At 50.4% G+C, this 21,099-nt stretch overlaps 1 protein-coding gene and 1 long non-coding RNA gene across 3 annotated transcripts; one reads left to right on the plus strand and one right to left on the minus strand.

Annotated features, from left to right (window-relative positions):
* Nucleotides 1–440: 440 nt before the first annotated feature.
* On the minus strand, nt 441–15,677 carry LOC135999212 (uncharacterized). 2 transcript variants are annotated; one of them, XR_010607685.1, is made up of 6 exons: nt 15,592–15,677; nt 14,425–14,685; nt 12,330–12,539; nt 11,767–12,068; nt 1,389–1,568; nt 441–765 (listed from the first exon to the last, which is right to left on the minus strand). It is a non-coding gene; the product is annotated as an uncharacterized LOC135999212 (long non-coding RNA). The 2 variants fall into 2 exon arrangements; XR_010607684.1 differs by having other exon boundaries at nt 11,767–12,539.
* Nucleotides 15,678–16,007: 330 nt separating this feature from the next.
* Nucleotides 16,008–19,856, plus strand: OAZ1 (ornithine decarboxylase antizyme 1). The gene is given in 6 exon segments (XM_065652765.1): nt 16,008–16,184; nt 18,398–18,455; nt 18,457–18,543; nt 18,650–18,822; nt 19,303–19,388; nt 19,508–19,856. Coding segments are annotated over 6 exon segments (651 nt in total). The 5' UTR covers nt 16,008–16,068; the 3' UTR covers nt 19,639–19,856.
* The last annotated feature ends 1,243 nt before the right edge of the window (nt 19,857–21,099 follow it).

Genomic DNA, 21,099 nt, shown 5'->3' on the forward strand with positions numbered 1-21,099 from the left:
TCGGAGAAGCATCCAAGGCAGTAAACCATTTTTCTGCAGGTGAATGAACAACAGAGCCAGGCCGAGAACCGCGGGACAAGCCGAGACAGGCCACGGCGCAAGGCAGAGCCGGGGCTTGGCCGCAGGGAGGTGCGGAGCTCTGGGCTGCCTCGTGGGAACCTCTTTTAAAGCCAGGCTGGGGAGGAGCCTTCGTGGGTAATTGCTCCACGGCAAGTCCAAGAAGTGAATAATTTTCCAAGAATAAAGGTTAAAAGCCCTGAGACTCCAATGAAAGGCACTCTATAAATAGGACTCAGTAGGCAGCGAGAATGACAGGCAAAAAAACTTCACGTGGAAAAGGGGTGGAAATGATCTGACACCCACGTTGCGATTGGACATGCAGTTGTCTCTGCTAAGCAGATGTTTTACATACGTTAGCATTGCAAAGTGTTTTGGGTTTTTATTGTTTTTTTTTAATTAAAAAACCATCTTTTGGACACCTCTCTGTTGCACCACGGGCCGATGAGAGCGGGGAGCTGCCTGAAACCATCCTGTCCCAGTGGTACGTGACTTGACTTGTCCCTGGACCAGAGCATCCTGCCGGTGCGTGCGACAAGGCACCAGGGCAGCAGCTGAAATTTAGTGTTGCTCAGCCCACCACGTGGGACAACTTCTGCTGTGCCCAGAGGAACTGGAGAAGCTTTCCGTCTTTTGCCCCAAATCCCCACATCCAGCCCGGGGACATTTATCCCTCCTTCCAGTTTATCTGTTGCTGGTCAGTGCCACCTGTAGTTATTAGAAAGAGGGGCGGATTGCTGGATAGCGTGGTCACGTATGCTTTGGTTCTTTAAAAAGCAATAACCCATCTGCAATAAGAGGCTGTAAATGAGCTAATGCTGCTCAGAGATCTCCCAGTCACTGGGGATGGGACTGTGCAAATGTCAGCTGCAGGCTTATGGCAGTAAAAAGGCATTTTAGGGAATTGCTGCAAGTGATGATGCTAGAAAAGCCCATTCTGTGTTTGCAGAAATCTCCTGTGCACCCACATCTCGATCGCTGCCAGCGACTCTGGTCACCTTCAAAAAGGCACAGATAAGCAAGAAAAAGGGCTTGGATGGGTGCAGGAGCAGACGGTGCATATGGCAGAGCTTCTACACGGGCAAAGACTGAAGAGAGGAAAATATCAGCTTGTAAGAGAAACAAAACCCCAAGAGAGCTCCAGAGAGGGAGCTGTGACTCTCTGATTCACAAAGCACAAAAATTTGGGTACTAGACGCAATTAGCAAGCAACAGGTTGAAAACCAGCAAAGGTTCTGCACAGACATTTAAGGGAGGTACGGATGTTGTCACTGTGGGATGCAGCAGGGGCCAAGCAAAGACCTACTTTGGAAAAGGGTTTAAAAACCCACCTGGAAGACGGGCCTGTGCTATTAGACTCGAGAGCCCAAGTTTAGACTCGACAGCCCCAATCTAGCCGGTCGTGGCACCGCTCGCCGATCTGTAGTTGTCGGGTAGATGCAAATCCAGCAAAGTCAGATGATTTCCAGGAGCTTTGCAATTGTGTCCAAGGTTAGAAGTGAGGCCCAGATCTGCACATCAAAACAGATTTCCCATAAATTACTACGTTAAGGCTTTTCATAGAAGTTTAACAGCGCAAAGTATGATTCATGAGGAACCTGTAAAGTTTAATTAAAGGGGAGAAACTGATCCTACTGTGAAAAGCTTCCAGATCCCATGCCAAGCTCATCATTGACTTAATTTACGGGACATACACAGGCCAGAAAATGGCATAAGTGGTAAAGTCGTGTAACTTTTGCCAATTTGGGATACAACAGCTGTGCAAAGGGAGGGTGATTTACAAACTAAGTGAGATGAAGGCAGAAGTGTAGCAAGAAAACAGCAGATAAAATCTTGGGCAGCATAGGATGGGAGGATCTAACCTGTGCCTTGCTACAGCTGCTCTTCTTGCTCCTGCCCCGGTTTGTGCCTCCTGGCATGAAGGTCAGTGGTTTTATACAGCCATGAAATTCCCCATTGGCTTAAATTACACGTGTCCTTCAGGCTTCTAACCCTAGAAGTCAGAGCGTCAAGGCTGCCATGTCAGTGACGTGGACAGAACTTCTGGTCCAACTCCAGCGAAACCGATAGAATTACTGTGGATTTACACCCGTCCCACCCCCCTGCACCCCGGGCGCTGCCGGGGAACGTTTCTCCAGTTTCCCTGGGGCTCTGACTTTCTTGCTCTGTGCGCGCCTTGCAGTGTAACCATGCCCACGGTGGGATGCCCAAAAAAGGGATTCTCGGTATTATTCATATGGAAAAAATGCTGTGGGATTGCTTCCCTTCGTGTAACTAACTGGTCCCATGATCTCAGTTTCATGATTCTTGATTTCGGAGTGAAATAATTTCCAATAGCGAGGAGGGAGAGGCTGCCGGGTTTGTGGGGAAGGCAGCGGGGAGGCTGCAGTGGGCGATTGCTTGCAAAAGAGCCTGGCTTGGGAGCCCCGCCTAAGATGAGCCTGGCTCCAGCCCTGCCTCCCCGCACCACCTTTCCGGTGCCTTCTTAGCAACCGTGAGCAAACCCATGAATTGGGACCCTGAGCAATATCTAAAAGCCACAGAAACCTGTTGCTGGAGACGCCTTTGATGGGGTGTTGACCAGTCCCTATATAGATCAGTTCTCCACTTACACGGCAAAGAGGCGAAGAATTTAAAACCAAGAGGGGAGAGGAGTTCACTGCAGAGCTACTCGAGTTCAGCTGCAGTTTCACAAACGCTTTAAATATCGCTCCCTGCTGTCCTGGCCTGGCCAGGGTAGAGAAAGCCAAAAGCTTGAGGTCTTGGAGACAAAAAAGGTGAAGAAATAGAGGGGAATGACAGGAGCAGCTCCCTGGTTGTACAAGCAGATGCCTCCAGTTCCCTTCCCTCCCTCGGTCACTGTAGGAATCAGGATTTTGCACCAAACCTGAATCTGGGTACTAGAGAATGAAAGGAACTGCACCAGTGAAGCGGTGGCCCACGTCACATCCCTGGAGTGTCCCCTGGGGCAGCCCCGGGCCGCGGTGTCACCGCTGAGAACCTGGGAGGAGAACCAGCCTCCCCTTCCAGCCCCGGGGAACAAGGTTCTCACCAGGTTTCAGAGACACCAGGTGCACAAGAGGGAATTCAAAGCAGATGAAAACAAATCAAAAAGGCAAAAACATATGCAAAAAAGCCCAGCCCAAGACTCTTGGGTGCAAAAAGCATTGCAGGTGCCAGGAACACCTATGCGAGGGGAATGTTTGAAGATAAGCACCAGCTCACAACACAGGCAAGAGATCACCCTGCTGGGGCAGCCGTGCTCCCCACATCACAGAAACGTAAAGAAATTCACCAAGCGGGGTTGCAGAAGATCCCAGATGAGCTTACCAGAGCACTTTGCATTTTCGTTGCAAGGTTTATTCCTAAATCCACCATCCCCAACTATACAACAGTACCTTCCACAGCTTTGTTCAGTTCAGATTTCAGCATCCAAACAGCAGCTTTTTCTGTTCCTCGTCTCGAGATACGATCCACCGCTTGACACATCCCACAACCCGAAACCATCCTTGACACCCAGCCTATAATTTCCATTTATTTAGCTCAATCCCTTTCACAATCCACCACCCTCGCCGCTGCCTTCCTCCTCCGGGCACTGTGACTGGCTACGGCAGTGACTGCCCGCCCGACCTGCAACGCCTGCTCCATTTTTCCCTGGTTTTTGGGGACAAATCCAGGCCCAGCACAGAGGCAGCTCCTGGGAAGGTCTCTGCCCTGAGCATCCTCACGGTGCAGATAATCCAGCACCAGGGAAGGGAGCTCAGGGTAACAGAACACAGGGAATACAAAAAGTCAGCCCCGATCGCTAATAAAGGCCTCGCAGCCACATATCACTGGGATTTTCGTTTTCTTATACCTGAGAACGTTCTTGTCAGGACCACAAAGAAAACGCAATGAGAGCGAGAGCAGGAGATAGAGAGGAAAGCTGGGCAGCACTGGGAGAGGAGAAAAATAAAAGGGAGAAGGAAAAGAATCAGGGATGTGGGTGAGTAAATGAGTTAGAAATTCGGGTAAAATGATAGGGTCTGAAAAGGGTGAAAAAAGAGAAATGGAGCATCACGGCAAAGCAAACTCACAGGGAAGAGGTGGGAGGAGAACACCCGGTCAGCCCTGAAGGATGGGAGCTGCGGAGGGGACGGACAGATGGACCTGCAGAGCTCCCGGGTGGGTTCGTGGGATGGTGACCGGCATCGGGAGCACCAGAGCAGCGCCCAGGGCCACCGTGTCACCCCCAGGCTGTGCCCCCTGCCCGTGGCGGTGTCCCCTGGGTGCTGGGGACGGCGGCGATGGGCCATGGGACCAGCACCCTCCAGCGCGGCCACCTCTCCCATCTGCTTTTGCTTGTGCCAGATGGGAAGGGGAGGGAGGGAAGGGGGATGGGGCCGCATCGCTGGGATGTCGGGGATTCATTTCTTCCTATTCTTTTCCCAGTGACATTTAAATGGCTGGCCCCAAGACGCTTTCTGATTGCTGCGTGTTTTTCCCAATGACACAAAGGCGAGACTCTAACAGAATAAATCATCTAGAGGCAAGAGAAAAGGGAAAAAAAGCAGCAGCTCTGACCCCACAGGCACATACACCTCCCTCCTCTTCACCCTCCCCTACGAGCACATCTTGGAGCTGCTCAAGCAAAGGGGGGAGTGAGCAGGAGTAATTTTCCATGGATGCAGGGAACAATTGAGCCCCGCATGGTTTTCATCGTTAAAATGCTTCCCTCCAGCAGTTTGTGCTCATCCACACCAGACAAAGACGATGCGCATGCAGAGACCAGTTTGGTCTTGCTCCACCCGCGCTGGTTTGGAGGTGCGGGGTGACGGGGAGGAGCGGGGCAGAGATGCTCACACCATGCGGTGGGACCCGCTCCAGCTCCTCTCCCTGCGCGGGCAGGGGCCGGCTGAACCCGGCTCTGAGTCAGCCTTACTCAGCCCCAGCCCTGCCCAGCTCCGTGGGCCGCTGTGGGGAGGGGAACGGGGACGGGGCAGCTTTGGCACAGAGAAAATGGGGGTGTGGGTTTCAGGGGGACCACCACTCAATGCTGCTGGGTGGCACCACCGGTTCTGCTGGGGAGGAAGGAGGCCACAGGGAATCATTTTGGTTGGAAAAGACCCTCGAGATCATGGAGTCCAACCGTTAACCCAACACTGGCACTACCCCACATCCCTAAGAACCTCATCTCCGCTTCGCAGCAGCGCTTGCTTCAGCCTCGGGTGCTGGTGGTATGTTTGTGCCGAGAGGCTTCAGAGCTTCAGCGGGGAGCACGGGGACATGGGCATCCTCGGCAGCATGTCCCCAACATCCCAGCCCAAAGCGGGGTGAGCACAGCTGAGCCGTGAGACCGGGGAGCAGAGCTCAAGCCTGGGAGAACAGCAGGGTGATCCCTGAGTCGAGCAAAGCCCTGCCACGGTCCTTTTTCCTCAACTTCCTTCCCATTTCCACTCCTTTCAGCTGGAGGAACATACTTCAGTCACTGGCAAGGAGTTCTCTGGCTCTGAGCATCACGCACAGCCCCCTCAGGATGGAGTTTGGGCCCTCAGATGTCCCCTGCCCAGCTGCCAAACATACACACAGCTATGAAAAGCACAACTGTTTTTTAAAGCACGCTTCTGCCCAAAAGAAATGCTCCAGGCTTTTGCAACTAAAAGACTTTTAAATGTCCATCTCCGGGATCTGCAGGACAGCAGGGTGCAAGTTTGGGGCTGGCAGCTTTGCTGCTCCTGCACATCACGCCACAGCATCGTTCCCGAGCCCCTTTCGGTGCCTCTGCCCCGAGCGGTGCCCACCGAACCCCATCCTCAGACCCGCCGGGAGCACGCGGGGCTGGACGGGAAACACCACCGCTCTTGTGGGAACCGTGTCAAGAGGACCTCTAGCTCTGAGGGCGAAAAAAGATGAAAAGTGACCCATTTTCACACACACAAAAATATTTTCTCAGTTCCTTATCAAAGATCAGCACGTGGGAGCTAAACAGACTCAGGCCCAGACTGGTGGGAGATCTCTAAGCAACATTCTTGTGGTGCAGAGGGAGGTTTTGCCAAACTCCTTCCACCTAGACACCACCGAGCCAGCGGTTCAGACCAATGCCGGGTTGTTATCCCTTTTCCAGACCACCGAAGAAGAAGGCTTTCAACACAACATCAAAGCAGAGACCCAAAATGAATCACAGGATCCAGCGCTGAGGCTCCAGCAGCCCTTTTGTGAAGCACAACAGCATAAGCTGTAACAACCTCGCTGAATTATGACCCCCTAGGTACTTGTGCCCAGGTTTTTGCTCCTGGTTCTGCTTGCATGTGTGTGTGCGTTTTTTAGCTCCTTTTCCAACATCCAGCAAAAATACATTTATAAACAGTTGGGTTTTACCTAAGAGGTGATGGCACTTACGTGGTCACAGAGAGATGCTTTATATATATAGCTTTTGGATGGCTGAGATACTTCCTTGACAAGAAGCATTAACAAGGAGCAAAGAAGCCTTTACAGAAGACATCTCAGTTTGCTTAGCCTAAAAAAACCACAAAGGCCAGAAGGGGTAGGATTACTCCACATAAAAACACCCAAGAGGGAGCTGAGACATCTATTTAAGCATAAGGACAATGTTGGCGTGAAACCAACTGGGGAGAAAAATTGGCTACAAATAAATATAATAAAGGAGCTTCACAGCAGAGCACTCGGGTTGTGGAATGGCCTCGCGGGGGACGCGCTGGGGGCTGTCCCTGTACGGAGGAGACCTGAGGATCACGCATGGACAGGCCTGGGTTTGACTCGGGTCTCCCTAAGCCCGCGCCAACATCAGGACGAACACGCAAACGCAGGTCTCTGGAACTGGGAAGCTGAACCTTGCAGCACAGGCAAGTCCCAGCGCCCCGTGTCTCCACAGAGCTGTGCCCAGGGCTCTCCAGATCCCCCCAGGCGAAGACCAAAGAAGATACACGAGCTGACTCCCCTTGGATCGCATGTGCTTTGAGATCAGCCACTTTTCAAAGTACTATAACGAGCACGGATCTTGGAGAGCTACAACAATAGCTTATTTTCAAGGCAAATTAAGAACAGCTTGTTTTTCCTAACCTTACAGTTTCCTCCAAACAAATGTGTCACAGCTGTTATACCTGGAGGTCATGGAAAAAAAGGTCTCATTGGAGCTGCTGCAAGAAGCATTTTGGCCGAAGAAAAAGAGTTTGAATGTGTCCTCTATGAATACAATGAGGAGGGACTGAAGAGAAATGTCTTTTTGCCCACGGTAACAGAAAGATGAATAGCAGTCATGAATTTAAGGGGGAAAAGCCCAAATACTTTGTAGCGGTAAAGACAGGAAAGTACTAGAAGAGCTTGTCTAGGGAAACGTTGGCCTCTCTGTCACTGAGGGGTTTTATGAACAGGTCAGACACATTGCCAGGAATGATTCCTGAAAAGCTAATCCTTTTTTGGGGCAGGAGCATGGGTCATACGGCCTTCTGCAGCAGCAATTAATATGCCCTGTGATATTACAATAATAATAATAATAATAGTAATACAAAGCTCGCACCAAGAAGATGACACGGTCCTCTCTGATCACTCCTGCTCGTGGCTGGACACAGAATTGCTGCCAAACCCAACGGTTTGTGCCCCACAGCGACCTGGAGATGCCCATGCAGGTCTGAACGCCTCCATCCCAGCCTGCAGCACCACAGCCTGAACTGATAACGGCTTCATCAAGCCTTACATATTAAACTTTGTTTGCCTTCCTTTGCATGCGAGGCTCAGGAAAGGCTTATCATCAAAATTCGAAGATTTTAAAAGTCCCACTGGGACACTGAGAGTAGTGATGCAAAAGTAGTGATGCAAATAACCAGAGTTTCAGTGCTAAAATGAAACAAACAAAAAAAGCGCCAGTTTTGTATAAATTGATATTTTGTGGCCGCCTCCATAACAGTCCATGGGGAAAAGTATCCAGTTACCACAAGTGCGTTTCTGAACTCATTTAAAATCTTAAAACTGCAACACCTAAACCTAACAATACCAAACAGCAAGACACCAGGAAACCATTGGAAAAAAAAGAGCCCAGTATAATAGAAAGAGAATTAAACATGACTATCACTGCCAAAGAATAATCTCCCATAAATATTTTTAAAGGTAACAAAGAGGATTATCAATAAGAGTTGAGACAGGATCAGGACAGCTAATGCGGGTCCAAGAGAACATTTTGCTTATTTCAAAGGTTCTTTGGGGTAACTAGACTTTTAAAAGCGACCTGAACCCTGTAATCTCATAGGATTCAAGGTCCGAGGAGCCTGAAGGGAGCAGAGGTGTGAGACCTCTGCAGCTCCCAGCTCTGCCTCGGTGCTGCCTTGGCCAGTCCTTTCTCCCTGCCTCAGTTTCCCCATCTGCAGCGGCACAAGCACATTAAATTACAGCCTCCAAGGCAGCACGAAGACTGAGAGGTGGCACTGGAAGCTTAAACTTGCAAACCATGGATCCTGTTTTCTCTGTCTGATCAACACAGCCCCAGGGATGCTGTAGGATCTGCCGCCGCCGGGACGCGTCCTGATCTCTGCAGGGGTCAGTTTTAACGTGGATACTCCAGCCCATTAAGCCCGTGACTCGATTTAGCAGAACTCTGGAGCCGCTGTGCTGTGCACATTGTTCTGGCAGCTGTTAAGTTCTGACCTGCTGACTTGTATTGCTTCCTGTTGCATCCTGTTCCTTGAAGGATAGTTGATTACATTTTCCTCCCTAACGAGCTCAGTGAGTCTGGCGATGGGCTGAGGCTGCACAACTGGATCGTACACGATCTTTGGCTTCCACCGCTGCCTGGAGATCGAGGATGCCTCTGTGTGTGAAGCCAAACACGGAATTGTCATGGGGAACAAGGAACCAGGAGCCAAGAAATTAATGTGCTGTAGGACAAAAGCCTGGGGAAGCACCAGAGCGGCGGGGCAGCGTTCCATCTGCATTGCAGTTTGAAAGGACATGCCCACTAGACAATCCCAAACGGAAGCTCTCTGACCCAAGAAAGGACAAACATTTATATGGGGATCAGATGTTCAGAAGTAATAACTTCAGTAGCTAAAATACTCAAAAACCAAAATTCAGAACTAATTCCTAACTCCTGCCCAGTTTATTTTCTGCAGTCACAACCACGGCCTCTCACTGCACACACCTCTGAAGAAGTAGGTTTGCAGATTGTCACCCGAAGTACTTGGTAAAAGTCACCGCGAGCAGAAAATCAAACTAACTAGGTCATTGGCCCAATCCAGAACAGTAATCTCAAGGTTTCTTGCCTTCCTTACACCACCTCTTTATCTTCTAGCACCTTGGGAAATCTGTTGGCCTTATTAAGAGTGGAAATGCACTTTTGCGCTCCCCAAAGGTCAGGCTACCCCGCCTCTGCAGCGGGAAGCCCTATGGGTTGATTAGGGAATCTGGGTGAGATTCCTGGGCTTACAGAGGGAAGAAACAGGTCCCCTACAGCCCGGTGACTTTGGAAACACAGGGACAGGCACCGCGACGCTCTCGGGAGCGCTGCCGCAAAACCCCGCCGCGCTTTGCACCGAGTCACCCCTTTCCAGCGCGGTGAGCAACGAACCCTCCACATATCAGCTGCATCTAGAGTTAATAACAAACAGGAGGAAAAATAAGTTAATTTTTACCTAGGACGGCTTCATAAGTAAAAACTGGAAAATTCTAGTCATGAAATAGATCCACCTTCATTTTAAAGCCTCCGCTCTTAAACGTGTTGGCAGCCTGGTGGCTTCTTTGATCAGAGTTTGCTGTCAATGCCTTACAAATATCACTATAGCACCGGCTGCCTTTGGATTTCAGTTTCTTGCTTGCGGATCAAGCGATGGGGCGATGCTGAGGTCTGCAGGGGGTGGGGGTCTGTCCCCCCCCGCTGCTCGGAGGGGTTTTCGTGGCTCAAGAGGCGCAGGGGTGGGCAGGTCGGAGGGGTTTGCTGTGGGAGAAGCTTGTGTCGCCGTCGCTCTACCTGCTGCGTGGGCAAGGCCTCGCCAGAGCTGTCACGCTGTCACCTCTCACCAGCCTGAAATTCGAGAGTATTTTTTAAAAAAGCTGCAAACAACCTGAGCTGCTAAGCTGGCCTGATGGCTGGTTCCAGTCCATCCTCCAAGGAATTGCTGATTATCTTGGTGCACAGAGCCGTGAGTTCAAATACAAATAGCTCATGGGCAAAAAAGCACGAGGCTGCCTGCAGCTCAAATATTAATAAACAGGCTGGCAAAAGCAACTGCTACCGGGACTGGGCCCCCCATCCCCCCAGGGCACCCCAAGAGCTGCCCTGGCTCTTAGCACAGCTCTGGGTGAGCTCCGGCCGGTGACTTTGCCAAGTGCTGAATCCACAGGGATTATATGCAAAATAAAGCAGCGTGCAGCACAAACGTAGAGCTGGGGAAAAAAAACCATTTTGCCAGTTCTGCTGGGCAGAGGCTGTGCTCAGCTCTAGCAAAGGGACGAACTGGTCCCCTTACTCGCAACTCTCTAAAGGACAAGTGCGGGATGTAACTTATTGCAGGCTAAACAACCTTCCCTGCCCTCGAGGCTTCTTCATTTTATTTATGGGAAAATACGCTCGTTAATGCTCTTATCACAGGAATGATCTAATCGGGGGGAAAAGTCTCCTTTGAATATATCCATTTTAATGAGCTGCTGGGCGAAATGTTTAGGCAGGCAAAGCTGACTCTGAACTCGTTTCTGACAGAGCAGATTCTGCACAGGTCTTAACGCTCATCCTGCTGGCATCTGCGTGTTTTGATAACATTTCCAAGCGAAAGTAGGAGTTACAAAAGCCGAGCTGCGCTCTGCACTTCCCCGTCCCTAAGGTTGACTGATCCAAGCACAATAGGAACCGAAGGAAAACAAGCCCCGGCGTCCAGCTCGCCCTCCCGACACAGCGGCTCAGAAAGTGGCCTGGAAAGAAACAGGGGATGGTGCTGAACTCTTCTGTAAGAAAAAAAGGGAAGCTAAGCAAAAAATAAACCAATAAATCCCCGCACAAAGGCTCCGGCAAGCAAGCAAGGGTCAGCAGAGGAAGAAAACGTTCAGGAAAGAAAGCTGCTGCACTCCAAAATGCTGGTTAGATGTGATTGCATGGGGCTCGTTCCCTGTGCACCCACCGCTCTCCCGGTGCTAGGGAGAAGGAAAGCTGCGGCATCGCACCCTTGGCAAGAACCAGACCTTAATTACCTTCTCCCTCATTACCTCGGGGAGGGAGAGCAGGGGATGGAGGTGTGAGCTGCATCTGGCCCAGTGAAAACGAAACAGAAAACAGGTCGTGGAAGGGAGGATGCTGCAATCTCTTCCACTTTATTGTTTCGTAGCTATCTCTGAATTCCTCGCGACCATTTGTTCATGACTGGTGGCAACACCCGGAGAAAAATCAAAACCAAAAAAGACCAAGCTTGTGGAACATTATTCTTAAATTACAGAACTGTAATGACAAACTGCCCAAGCACATTTATTTCCCCGGAAACGTTACGGTGCCATCCTCTGACCCTATCTCGTGTCTTTTGCTGTTTGTTGCCAGACCCACTGACCAGATTTCCAGTTCTCACTTCAAATCTTTCCCCTCACCCCCACGCTATTTTTACGTGGAAACCGAACTGCAAAGTTTGATCCTGCAAACTTAAAGAAAACAGCTCAGCACTTATCAGGCGACCAGCACTATGTTGCATTACACCCCTAAATCAGATAACGAGACTTTAAAGCATTTTAAGCATCTGTTACCTCATCTGCATTCCACATACAGTCCTCTTCATACCAGCTGGTTTTAAGCGAGAAAGCAGAGATCCGAAGTTTCTTTGGTAAGAAGTACAGACATTTGCTGGCCTGCCTGCTCTCTTCTAGTTCAATATCTCACAAAGATCTTGTTAAATAAATCCTTCCCGGTGCTGGTAAATATTTAAGAATGGCAGCTGAGCTTCGCAGTGGCGTGTGGCATCTCCTTGCGCACAAGTGGGGCTGCAGAAAACCTGACCTTCAGATCAAATCAGGCTCTGATGACAATGAGAACGAGGAGAGTTTTCCAGCTAGAAAAAAAAAAGTGTTCTAATTACATGTCCCACAAAGATCAGAATAGATTCTAACACACCAAATAGCATTTTTAGTGGGGGTGTATTTAAAATTAGGTAACTGGTAGTTAACTGTTACCTGTAAGGAAAAGAACTACAAGTCCTAGGGAAGGAGACGGATAGACTTAAGAGCCCAGCTTTATCAGACTTATCAACTATAAAGTTTAGAAATAACACTGTCTGGTATTTTGATAAAGACCTCACAAGCTTTTACCGTACTTTGTCTCCACACGGAGCTGATCAAGGTGAATATTTAAATTATTCTGGGACTAAAACCAGCTAAATTAGAGGGTGAAGAAGTCAACGCCCGCAACGGTTTCTTGTGGAAACATGTAACGATGGACATCTCTGCCTCAGTTTCTGTCCTGGTTTGGTGCTTGGTTACATCTCCAGATAGTTCTTAATACTGTAAGAACAAGTAGAGTCTTCCTGGAGTGGAAATAGAGAGAAAAGGCAATCAGAACAACTTGATTTTATATTCTTGTTCAATTTATTTTTTTTTTTTTACCATTTTAGGGGAGTTACTAAGTGTGTAACCCTATGAGAGGACTGAACACGCTTTAAAAGAAAGCTCGAGTTTTTCTTTCTGTTGTGCTTCTCCCTAGTCAGCAAATCAGAGATAGATTAATTACCAGGATGCTGCTAAATGTCATAAACATCTCTTTCCACATTCAAGAAGAGCTGTGACAGCATCATGCAGCTAAGCAGAAAATATATACGGGGGGTTCTGCTACATGTCAAATGCCGGGTTTTTTTCCCATTCACCTTCACTGGAGCTTTGTTACTGCTCTAGAACACGGTCGCAGGAGCTGCTCCACAAAGCCTGCAGCACGAACCACACAAAACCACTAATATTTGCAGCCGTGGCATTTAGCTACGTCCTTGGCTCTCCTCAACCTGAGACAATTTCGATTCCTAATGTGGAGTTCAGTTGTGTTGCTTCTTCTGGACCTTCTCTGTTAGCAGGTCTGGTTATTGAGTAACTCAGGCTGCACAAGATATTTTCCCAGGTTGCTGTGACCTGCTTGTGTAAGAAGAGCTGGGACTCTGCACGCTCTCCTCCGAGGAGTTCAGCGAGCAGCTCAGGACAGAGCCCACAGAACCCCCTGGTCCTTTAAAACATGGATTTTCTGGCGATGGGAAGGCTGTGGTAGCTGGGAGCCAGTGGAATGGCTTTGATAGCATATTTGTGGACACCGGCGTAGGGATGAACTAGAGCCTCAGGACTTTGACGGACGAGATTCTCTATTTGCAGTTGTCCGTCTTGCCTCTGTGTTGAAAGTTGCTGTGCCATGGCAGACGTGGGCAAGTAGGAATGGATGCCCACCCATCAGCTGTTAGGGTTCACTGCCCCGGACAATTAGATAATACCAGGGACTGAGATGGGTTTGGACAAACTAGGAACGCAGCTGGAGCAACTGAGACACCGACACATGGTTCATTCTGTTATGGGAAGGGGATTCGTGGCAAACTGGTGGTAAAAAACCAGCTGGAGATGGCAACATCTCCAACTGCCTCAGCTGGTAATCCTGAAATCATGAGTCAGAGGCTTCTCGGGAAGGATTTATGAATCACTGTCACTGCTAAACTGTCAGGCTATCTCAGCAAAACTGCAGCTGGAGCTAATCCCACACGATATTTAACGCACAAAACCAAAACAGGTTGACCAGGTTTTTTTTTTTTTGCGGAGTACAGAGGCCTACACTGTGATCCAAGTCGCTCAGCTGTAAAATGGAACCGTGTGACAGGTATCCAAAGGGCAAAGCTGCTTCCAGTGCCACTGTAAATAGGAAAGCAGCTGCAGAGATGATGTCTTTTGACACAGTGTCGTTATAAGGAATTACAGTTGGATTACTACATAAATAATAAATGCCATTACTAGAAACAATGAAACCTATGACAAAACACTAAGGCAGTCTTTCCATCGGTGAACACATTCACCCCTCATCACGAAAACCTTTCTAAACCAACATACAAAATATGAATTGCTAAAATCTTCTCTGATGTGCTTCGTTTGGTCCAGAAATTCCTGAATTGCAGCTATCACATTGTTTCAAGTTGGTCTCTGGATAATGCACGAAATGGCAGTCAGCTTCCCCTCCATAAATCACAGAATCATTTGGTTGGGAAAGCCCCTCAAGCTCATCGAGTCCAACCGTTCCCCCAGCCCTGGCACTGCCCCGTGTCTTGAGAACCTCATCTCCGTCTGTCCAACCCTCCAGGGATGGTGACTCCAGCACTGCCCTGGGCAGCCTGTCCCAATGCCTGACAAGCTGTGTCTTTCCCCAGTGGTGCTACAAGAGGGAGTGTGTACCTTTCGGCACCCGGCCGGCCGGCGTGGATGGTGCCTGGGGAGCCTGGTCGTCCTGGGGAGAGTGCAGCAGGACGTGCGGCGGAGGTGTATCGTCATCCGTTCGCCACTGTGACAGCCCGCGGTGGGTGGATGTGCACGTGGCCGTGCCGCTGTGGCACTGCCTTGTCCCGGCTGCACAGCATCGCTGCTCGGGTCAGGGGGGAGGGCAGCAGCCAGGTGCTTGTGCAGCTCTGCGCTCAGTTCCTGAGAGGGTCTGGGCTCCTGCACACAAATCACAGAATCATTTTGGCTGGAAAAACCCCTCAAGGTCATCGAGACCAACCGTTCCCCCACCCCTGGCACTGCCCCGTGTCCTGAGAACCTCATGTCCGTCTGTCCAACCCCTCCAGGGATGGTGACTCCAGCACTGCCCTGGGCAGCCTGTTCCAATGCCCCACAGCCCTTTGGGGAAGAAATTGTTCCCAGATCCAACCTCAACCTCCCCTGGCGCAACTTGAGGCCGTTTCCTCTGCTCCTGGCGCTTGTTCCTGGGGAGCAGAGCCCGACCCCCCGGCTCCAAGCTCCTTTCAGGCAGGTCAGAGGTCAGAAGGTCTCCCCTCAGCTCGTGTTCTCCAGCTGAACCCCCAGCTCCCTCAGCCGCTCCCATCACACTTGTGCTCCAGCCCCTCACCGGCTCCGTTCCCTGCTCTCAACTCGCTCCAGCACCTCGAGGTTTTGTTTGGCGTGAGGGGCCCAGAACTGCCCCCACAGCTGGCAGCACAACGCACGGGCCAAGGGGACCCAGGAGATATTGCCATGGGAGCACGGCCACAGCCCCCAGCGGGCACCCCAAAACTAGACCACAACACCAGCCTGGCCTTTTAGGGACCCCCTCCGGTACTTGGGGGATTTTTACATTATTTTTTAAATTAAAGTTTCATGCCTGCTTTGAGCACCAGCTCAGAGGGCAGCAATGCCCCCGGGCCCACTGCCCCCTACAGGAGGGTGGCGGGAAGCTGCCACCCCTCCGCTCCCCCCACGAGCGGGCGCGCAGCCCCGAGCCTGTAAAGCCCGAACGTCCCGAGCCCCCCTCCACCTCTGACGCGCATCAGCTCGGCGCAGCCGTGAGCTCCCCGCCCGGCACATGCGCTCGGCCGGGCCTCGCCCCTCCCGCCCGCCGCAGTTCACCTCCGCCGGGCGGGTGCGCGGACACGGGACTCGAACCGGCGGCTCTCAGACGAGTGAAAGCTGCGTCGCCGCGTTGAAGCCTCCCGGACGAACCCCGCCAGACCCCGCCCACCCGCAGCAAGCATAGCCAATCAGAGGCCGCTATTCCCCCCTTCCCCGTCCCGACACCCTTCTAACCAATGCCGAACCCCCTCACCTTGCCAGCCAATAGAATAAGAGCTCTCAGTTCCTCCCCCGCGCTCCTTCAGCCAATAGAAAGCGAGATTTTCTAAGGGACAAGCGGGCCGTTCACCGGCCGGGAGCCTTTCCCGGTTGGGGGCGTGTCTCGCTCCGTGGGGGCGTTGCCGCGGCGGGGGCGTGGCCTGGAAAGGGTATATAAGGACCCGCTGCGGCCGCGCTGCCATTTTGTGTAGCAGCGCCTGGAGAGCGGCCGGTGGGAGCAGCGGGGGGTTTCGGGGTTCGGACCAGAGCGGCCGGATGGTGAAATCCTCCCTGCAGCGGATACTCAACAGTCACTGCTTCGCTAGAGAGAAAGAGGGGAATAAAAGCACCATCATGCCCGCTGTGCTGAGCCTCAGTACCGGACAGAGCAGGTGAGGGGCCGCGGCCTCCCTCCGCCTCCGCCCCGCCGGGCGCTCGTCGCCTCCCCCGTCCCGCAGGGCCCGCTCTGCTCCTGCTCCTCCTCCTCGTCCCTCCAGCGCCGCTCGCTTCCCCCGTGGCCGGGGGGCGGGTGCTCCGTGGCGGGGGGGGCGGGCAGAGCGGCCGGGCCTCCCCCGCGGAAAAAGAGGGGGATGGAAAGGGTGGGAAAAAAAAAAAAAGTAACGCCTAAGGCGGAACCCGAAGGTTCCACGCCCTCCGGTGTGAGTCGCCGCCGTGCCGGGCGACACGTCCCCGCTGCCCTGGGGCGGGGGGACCTGCCGGGGCCGCCCCCCGAGCCGCCGGGGCCCGGCGGTGTCGCAGCCCCCCGGGTGTCGCAGCCCCCGGCGGCCGGACGGGCCCAGGGCCTGGAGACAAAGCCGGGCCTGGAGCTGCCTCCTTCCCACCGGGAAAAACAAACAAAACCCGAAACAAACCGAAAACGCCCGCCCCAAAACCACCGCGATTAGGTGGAGATGGCAAGGGATTGAAAGCTCTTATCCCCTTATGCAATCCTTAGATGTTCTTGAAAACTAATCGAGGGTACTGAGCCTAAAGTAGAACATGGGAGTGTTAACAGAGCTGGTGGTTTAAAACCCGGCCGAAAGATCAAACAATTCTGGCAGATGCTGGGAAGAAAATACTGAGTGAGGGGGGCCGGTGTGGGGCATCGGTCTTGTGTGAAGGGACCCGTGATCAAACCTCCCGTGCGAGCTATAAAACCAATTACGGTATTTTGTTATAAAGCCATTTTAATACTTGGCCGTTGTTTAAAGATAATTTTTTCCCAAGAGGACTAAGTGGACGCGAACATCACTCTAAAATATATATTTTTAATCGCAAAGCGTAGGCAACCTTCGTTACGCACGGCGTTTCACTGGGCAGGAGGTGAAATTCTACCAAGGATTAGCGCTGCACCCTTCTGAACAGGGTGCTTAAAGGCTTATTTGAAAGGGTAATCAGGAATGCATGGCTCTGCAGCCATTCTGAAATAAAACTAGTAATACTAGTGCTAGAGGAAAGCGTCTCTCAAAGAGCCTTAAATAATGGGTTGGTCACTCATTGAATTGAGAGAGTGCGAATTTTTTAAAATAAAACTTACACCTTCCAGCATCTAGTATTTGACCTATGCGGCTGTTTAGTGCCTGTCTAATAAAGATTATTCACTGCGTTTCAAGCTGATTTAAAAAAGAAAAAATAGAAAAGAAACTCCTATGACCTGTGCAAAATGGTGGATTATTTTGTACATGTTTATTCTGATTTGCAAATGGCTGCTGGCACTCGCAGACAGGACGATTGTGAAAATTTCCCCAAGGGCCTCGGTTGCTGCATCTGCTGAGATGACGCAACCGGCGGGCGCAGCCCGGGGGTGAAGGATGGTGCAGAGGGAGGGGCCGGCGGCCGCGCCTGCTCTGCTACGGGAGGACGTTTATTTGCTTCATCAGCCTTCTATGGATGGGGTGAAACTTAAGACACACGTGAGAAATGTGGTTTATATCCTCCAAAGATGACGTTCTTCACATTACGCTGCTCAGCCAAATTCGATTCTCAAAATTGCCCTGAAGAATTCAGTAGGAAGGCTTGAAGGGCTGCAAATATTCAGGTTTGGTATCGGAGTTAAAACTGGCGAGTTTGCTCGGTGAAAACATTTGAGGTAGTGTCATCTGTGAGACGATTGCGTGTAATTTTCTGGTGTCGAGCCAAGAGTGCCGATGCGAAGGCCTGAGGTAACTAGGGCTGTGTATCACCGGTGAAAAATTCATCCCTAGTTTGCTGGGTCAATATATTCCTGATAACTTATGAGAACAAGGTGAGGAGAAAATGGGATCTCGCCTGTGTGTTAGCAGAATGGTTCTCTTGAGATCAGGTCAAGTATACTGCTGCCTCGGTATAGAAATAGGCCTTGCTCACTTTGAGCTGAGCCTATTTTCATCTCCAAGTCAGTCGTTCCCTCAAAATCCCGCAGAAGGAGCTTTCTGACCCCCCTGGGCGCGAGGCAGCGTTCCTGTCCCTGTGCTCCAGGTTCCTTTGTCTCGCCAATCCCTGGGTTGCAGTGGGAGGAGTTCCCTTGGCCTAGCTTCATTTTTTTAAATTTTTTTATTACATCTTGTCATCTGATCACTGTTTAGAATGCTGTCTGTCTGTCTCTCTAACTGTGATCCCTTTCTAGTTCCAGGGTTCCCTTCAATTGCTGTAGTAACCTGGGTCCGGGGCCTCGGTGGTGCTCCTGATGTCCCTCACCCACCCCTGAAGATCCCAGGTGGGCGAGGGAATAGTCAGAGGGATCACAATCTTTCAGCTAATTTATTTTATTCGGTGAGTATGAATAATAACAAGCAGCTTGCCACGGCGAGCCTATTAATGGGAGTTACCCCTTCTCCAGAAGGAACTGGAAATAACTTTGCTTTTATTACTGCTACAGGATAATCGGCTGAATGTAACAGAAGAACTAACATCTAATAACAGGACAAGAATTCTGAATGTCCAGTCAAGGCTTACAGATGCCAAACACATTAGTTGGAGAGCAGTGCTGAACAACAACAACCTCTACATAGAAATTCCCAGTGGTGCTCTGCCTGAAGGGAGCAAAGACAGGTGGGGAGAATAAAATACAGCTGCGCTTTAACTTCCCTCTGGCTTGAAGGCCTGTCAGTAGGGTGGAATAACACTTTACTGTTGTTTGCTTCCTTTATTCTGAAAGTTGAAGTCTAATGATGGTGCTTGATGTTCTCTTGTAAGTGGCTGTAACTAAGTAATCCTGATTTGATCCTGTTTTCTCAGGCAGAACCCCCCAAAAGGTCTTATTTCAGGCTTTGTTACCACATACGGGGCGGGTATTTTACCCACTGCAAACACCAGCCTGGTTCCAAGTCTGTCACTGCAGTTCTCCCTTCACCTGTGACAGGAAAAACATGTTTTCTGTGTTACTGAAGACTCAGATTTCTGCCCCCAAGTTAAAGGTGGGGCTCAGGGGCCTCCTCTTGGTGTGAGCTCAGGTGCAGATCAGCTCCCAGGGCTGTGCTGACCGGTCGCTGAAGAACGTTCTTGCTCATGTGCTTTGTCTTCGTCTTCTAGTTTTGCAGTTCTTCTAGAGTTTGCTGAAGAACAGCTTCGAGTTGATCATGTGTTCATTTGTTTCCACAAGAACAGAGATGATAGAGGTGAGTGTAGCGCTGTCTCTAGAGGTGTGAACGCATTATTTGAAATTGGTTTTAGGTGCTTTAACTATTGTGCAGCATCAAATGGATGAAATTTATTTTCTGCTTTTTTTTTTTTCTAGCTGCATTGCTCCGTACTTTCAGCTTTTTGGGCTTTGAGATTGTGAGACCAGGGCATCCCCTTGTCCCCAAGAGACCAGATGCTTGCTTCATGGCCTACACGTTTGAGAGAGACTCATCAGAAGAAGAATAGATTGCAATGTTTTGCCTCTTAGAGCTTTCTTGTTGTCTATAAAGATGATTCTGTAGAAATTTTGTCAACATCTATTACAGTATCTATAACTCTGTACGAAATGTTGTGACCAACTGCTCTGGTGGTGAGATGTTGAAAATTTCAGACTCCACATCTTTTTCTGGATTTGTGCGCATGTTGTGGTTGTGCAAATAAATGCTCCCTCCAAATTAGCAGTATATTTCTTGAAGTTTAATATTGTGTTTGTGATACTGAAGTATTTGCTTTAATTCTAAATAAAAATTTATATTTTACTTTTTATTGCTGGTTTAAGCTGTTTAAGACTTGCACTCTGAAGAAATGGCTCTGGAACTGCGCCAACCATTAAAGCTGCAGGTACGGAACGGCCTTGCTCATTCTTTGCTTGTCCGGAAATCACGGCTATGATCTACCAGGATTTTAAATAATCTACCAATCCTCTAAAAGCCGACTTTTAGTGAAATAATTAGCAGGTTACCCATTTCTGCTGGTATTTAGGATCACTGCATCCCTGCTCTGTTAGTGCTTTGTAGGATACTACAGGGATATGTGTTAGTTGGAAAGTCACAAGTGCAGCTCATGGGTGTCTTGGGCTTTGAGTGCCTTTGAGGATCAAATATGTGACTTTGATACCCAAAGTCCTGATGTCACCAGCAGTAGTGGAGTCTGTATTAGCACGAGGGGTGGCTGGATGGGTTCTTGGGCTGTGATCTGGGGAGGCTTGTGACACTTCAGAGCTGAGCGCTGGTGTGGTGGCCTCAGAGCCCTGCTGGGGCTGGAGAGGAGAAGGAGCCGCTGTCAGGCAGTGCCTGTTGTTGGCCGCAGGCAGCTCTTGGTGTTCAGGATACCGAACAGAAGGGAAAAGAGCTGCTTGTGTAGTGCTAGAATTAACAAAACTTGGGCTGAAGTTCTACCAGAGAGCTCTCCAAAGGGCTGTACTTTAAAGCTTTGTGTGTGTGGGGTTTTTTTTTTTTTTTTTTTTTTTTAATACTTAGCACTTGCAGCTTTGGGGGCTTGTGTAGCACCATTTGAGCTGATTACTATTTCTTTTATAAAGCTCGAGCAGTGAATCCCTGGGATGGGTTATTTTACCAGGCTGTGAGTCAGTGTAAATAGAACATTTTCATGAGCGTGTGCTCTGCCTGGGGCCAACATCCCCGCTGAGCTCGGTTTTAGGAGCTCTGGACATGGTGAAAAGGTGTTCAAGTGGCAGGAGGGCCTAAGGATTGCCCCACAGCTCATCCCTTGCAGATATTCTAGGCTTGAGCGGTGCTGGAATTCCATGGAATACACTAAAATAAAATCCCTGAAATCTCAATCTTGGAGGTGCAGCAGGGAGCAGATCCTGTGGTGGGATCCACAGCACAAAGTAATGCAGGAAAAGGCCCAGGGACCCTTGGCAAGCTGAGGGGAGCCAAGGGGAGGTGTGGGGGGACTGTGGAG

The sequence above is a fragment of the Caloenas nicobarica genome, chromosome 27 (assembly GCF_036013445.1).
Source record: "Caloenas nicobarica isolate bCalNic1 chromosome 27, bCalNic1.hap1, whole genome shotgun sequence".
NCBI classification, from domain to species: domain Eukaryota; kingdom Metazoa; phylum Chordata; class Aves; order Columbiformes; family Columbidae; genus Caloenas; species Caloenas nicobarica.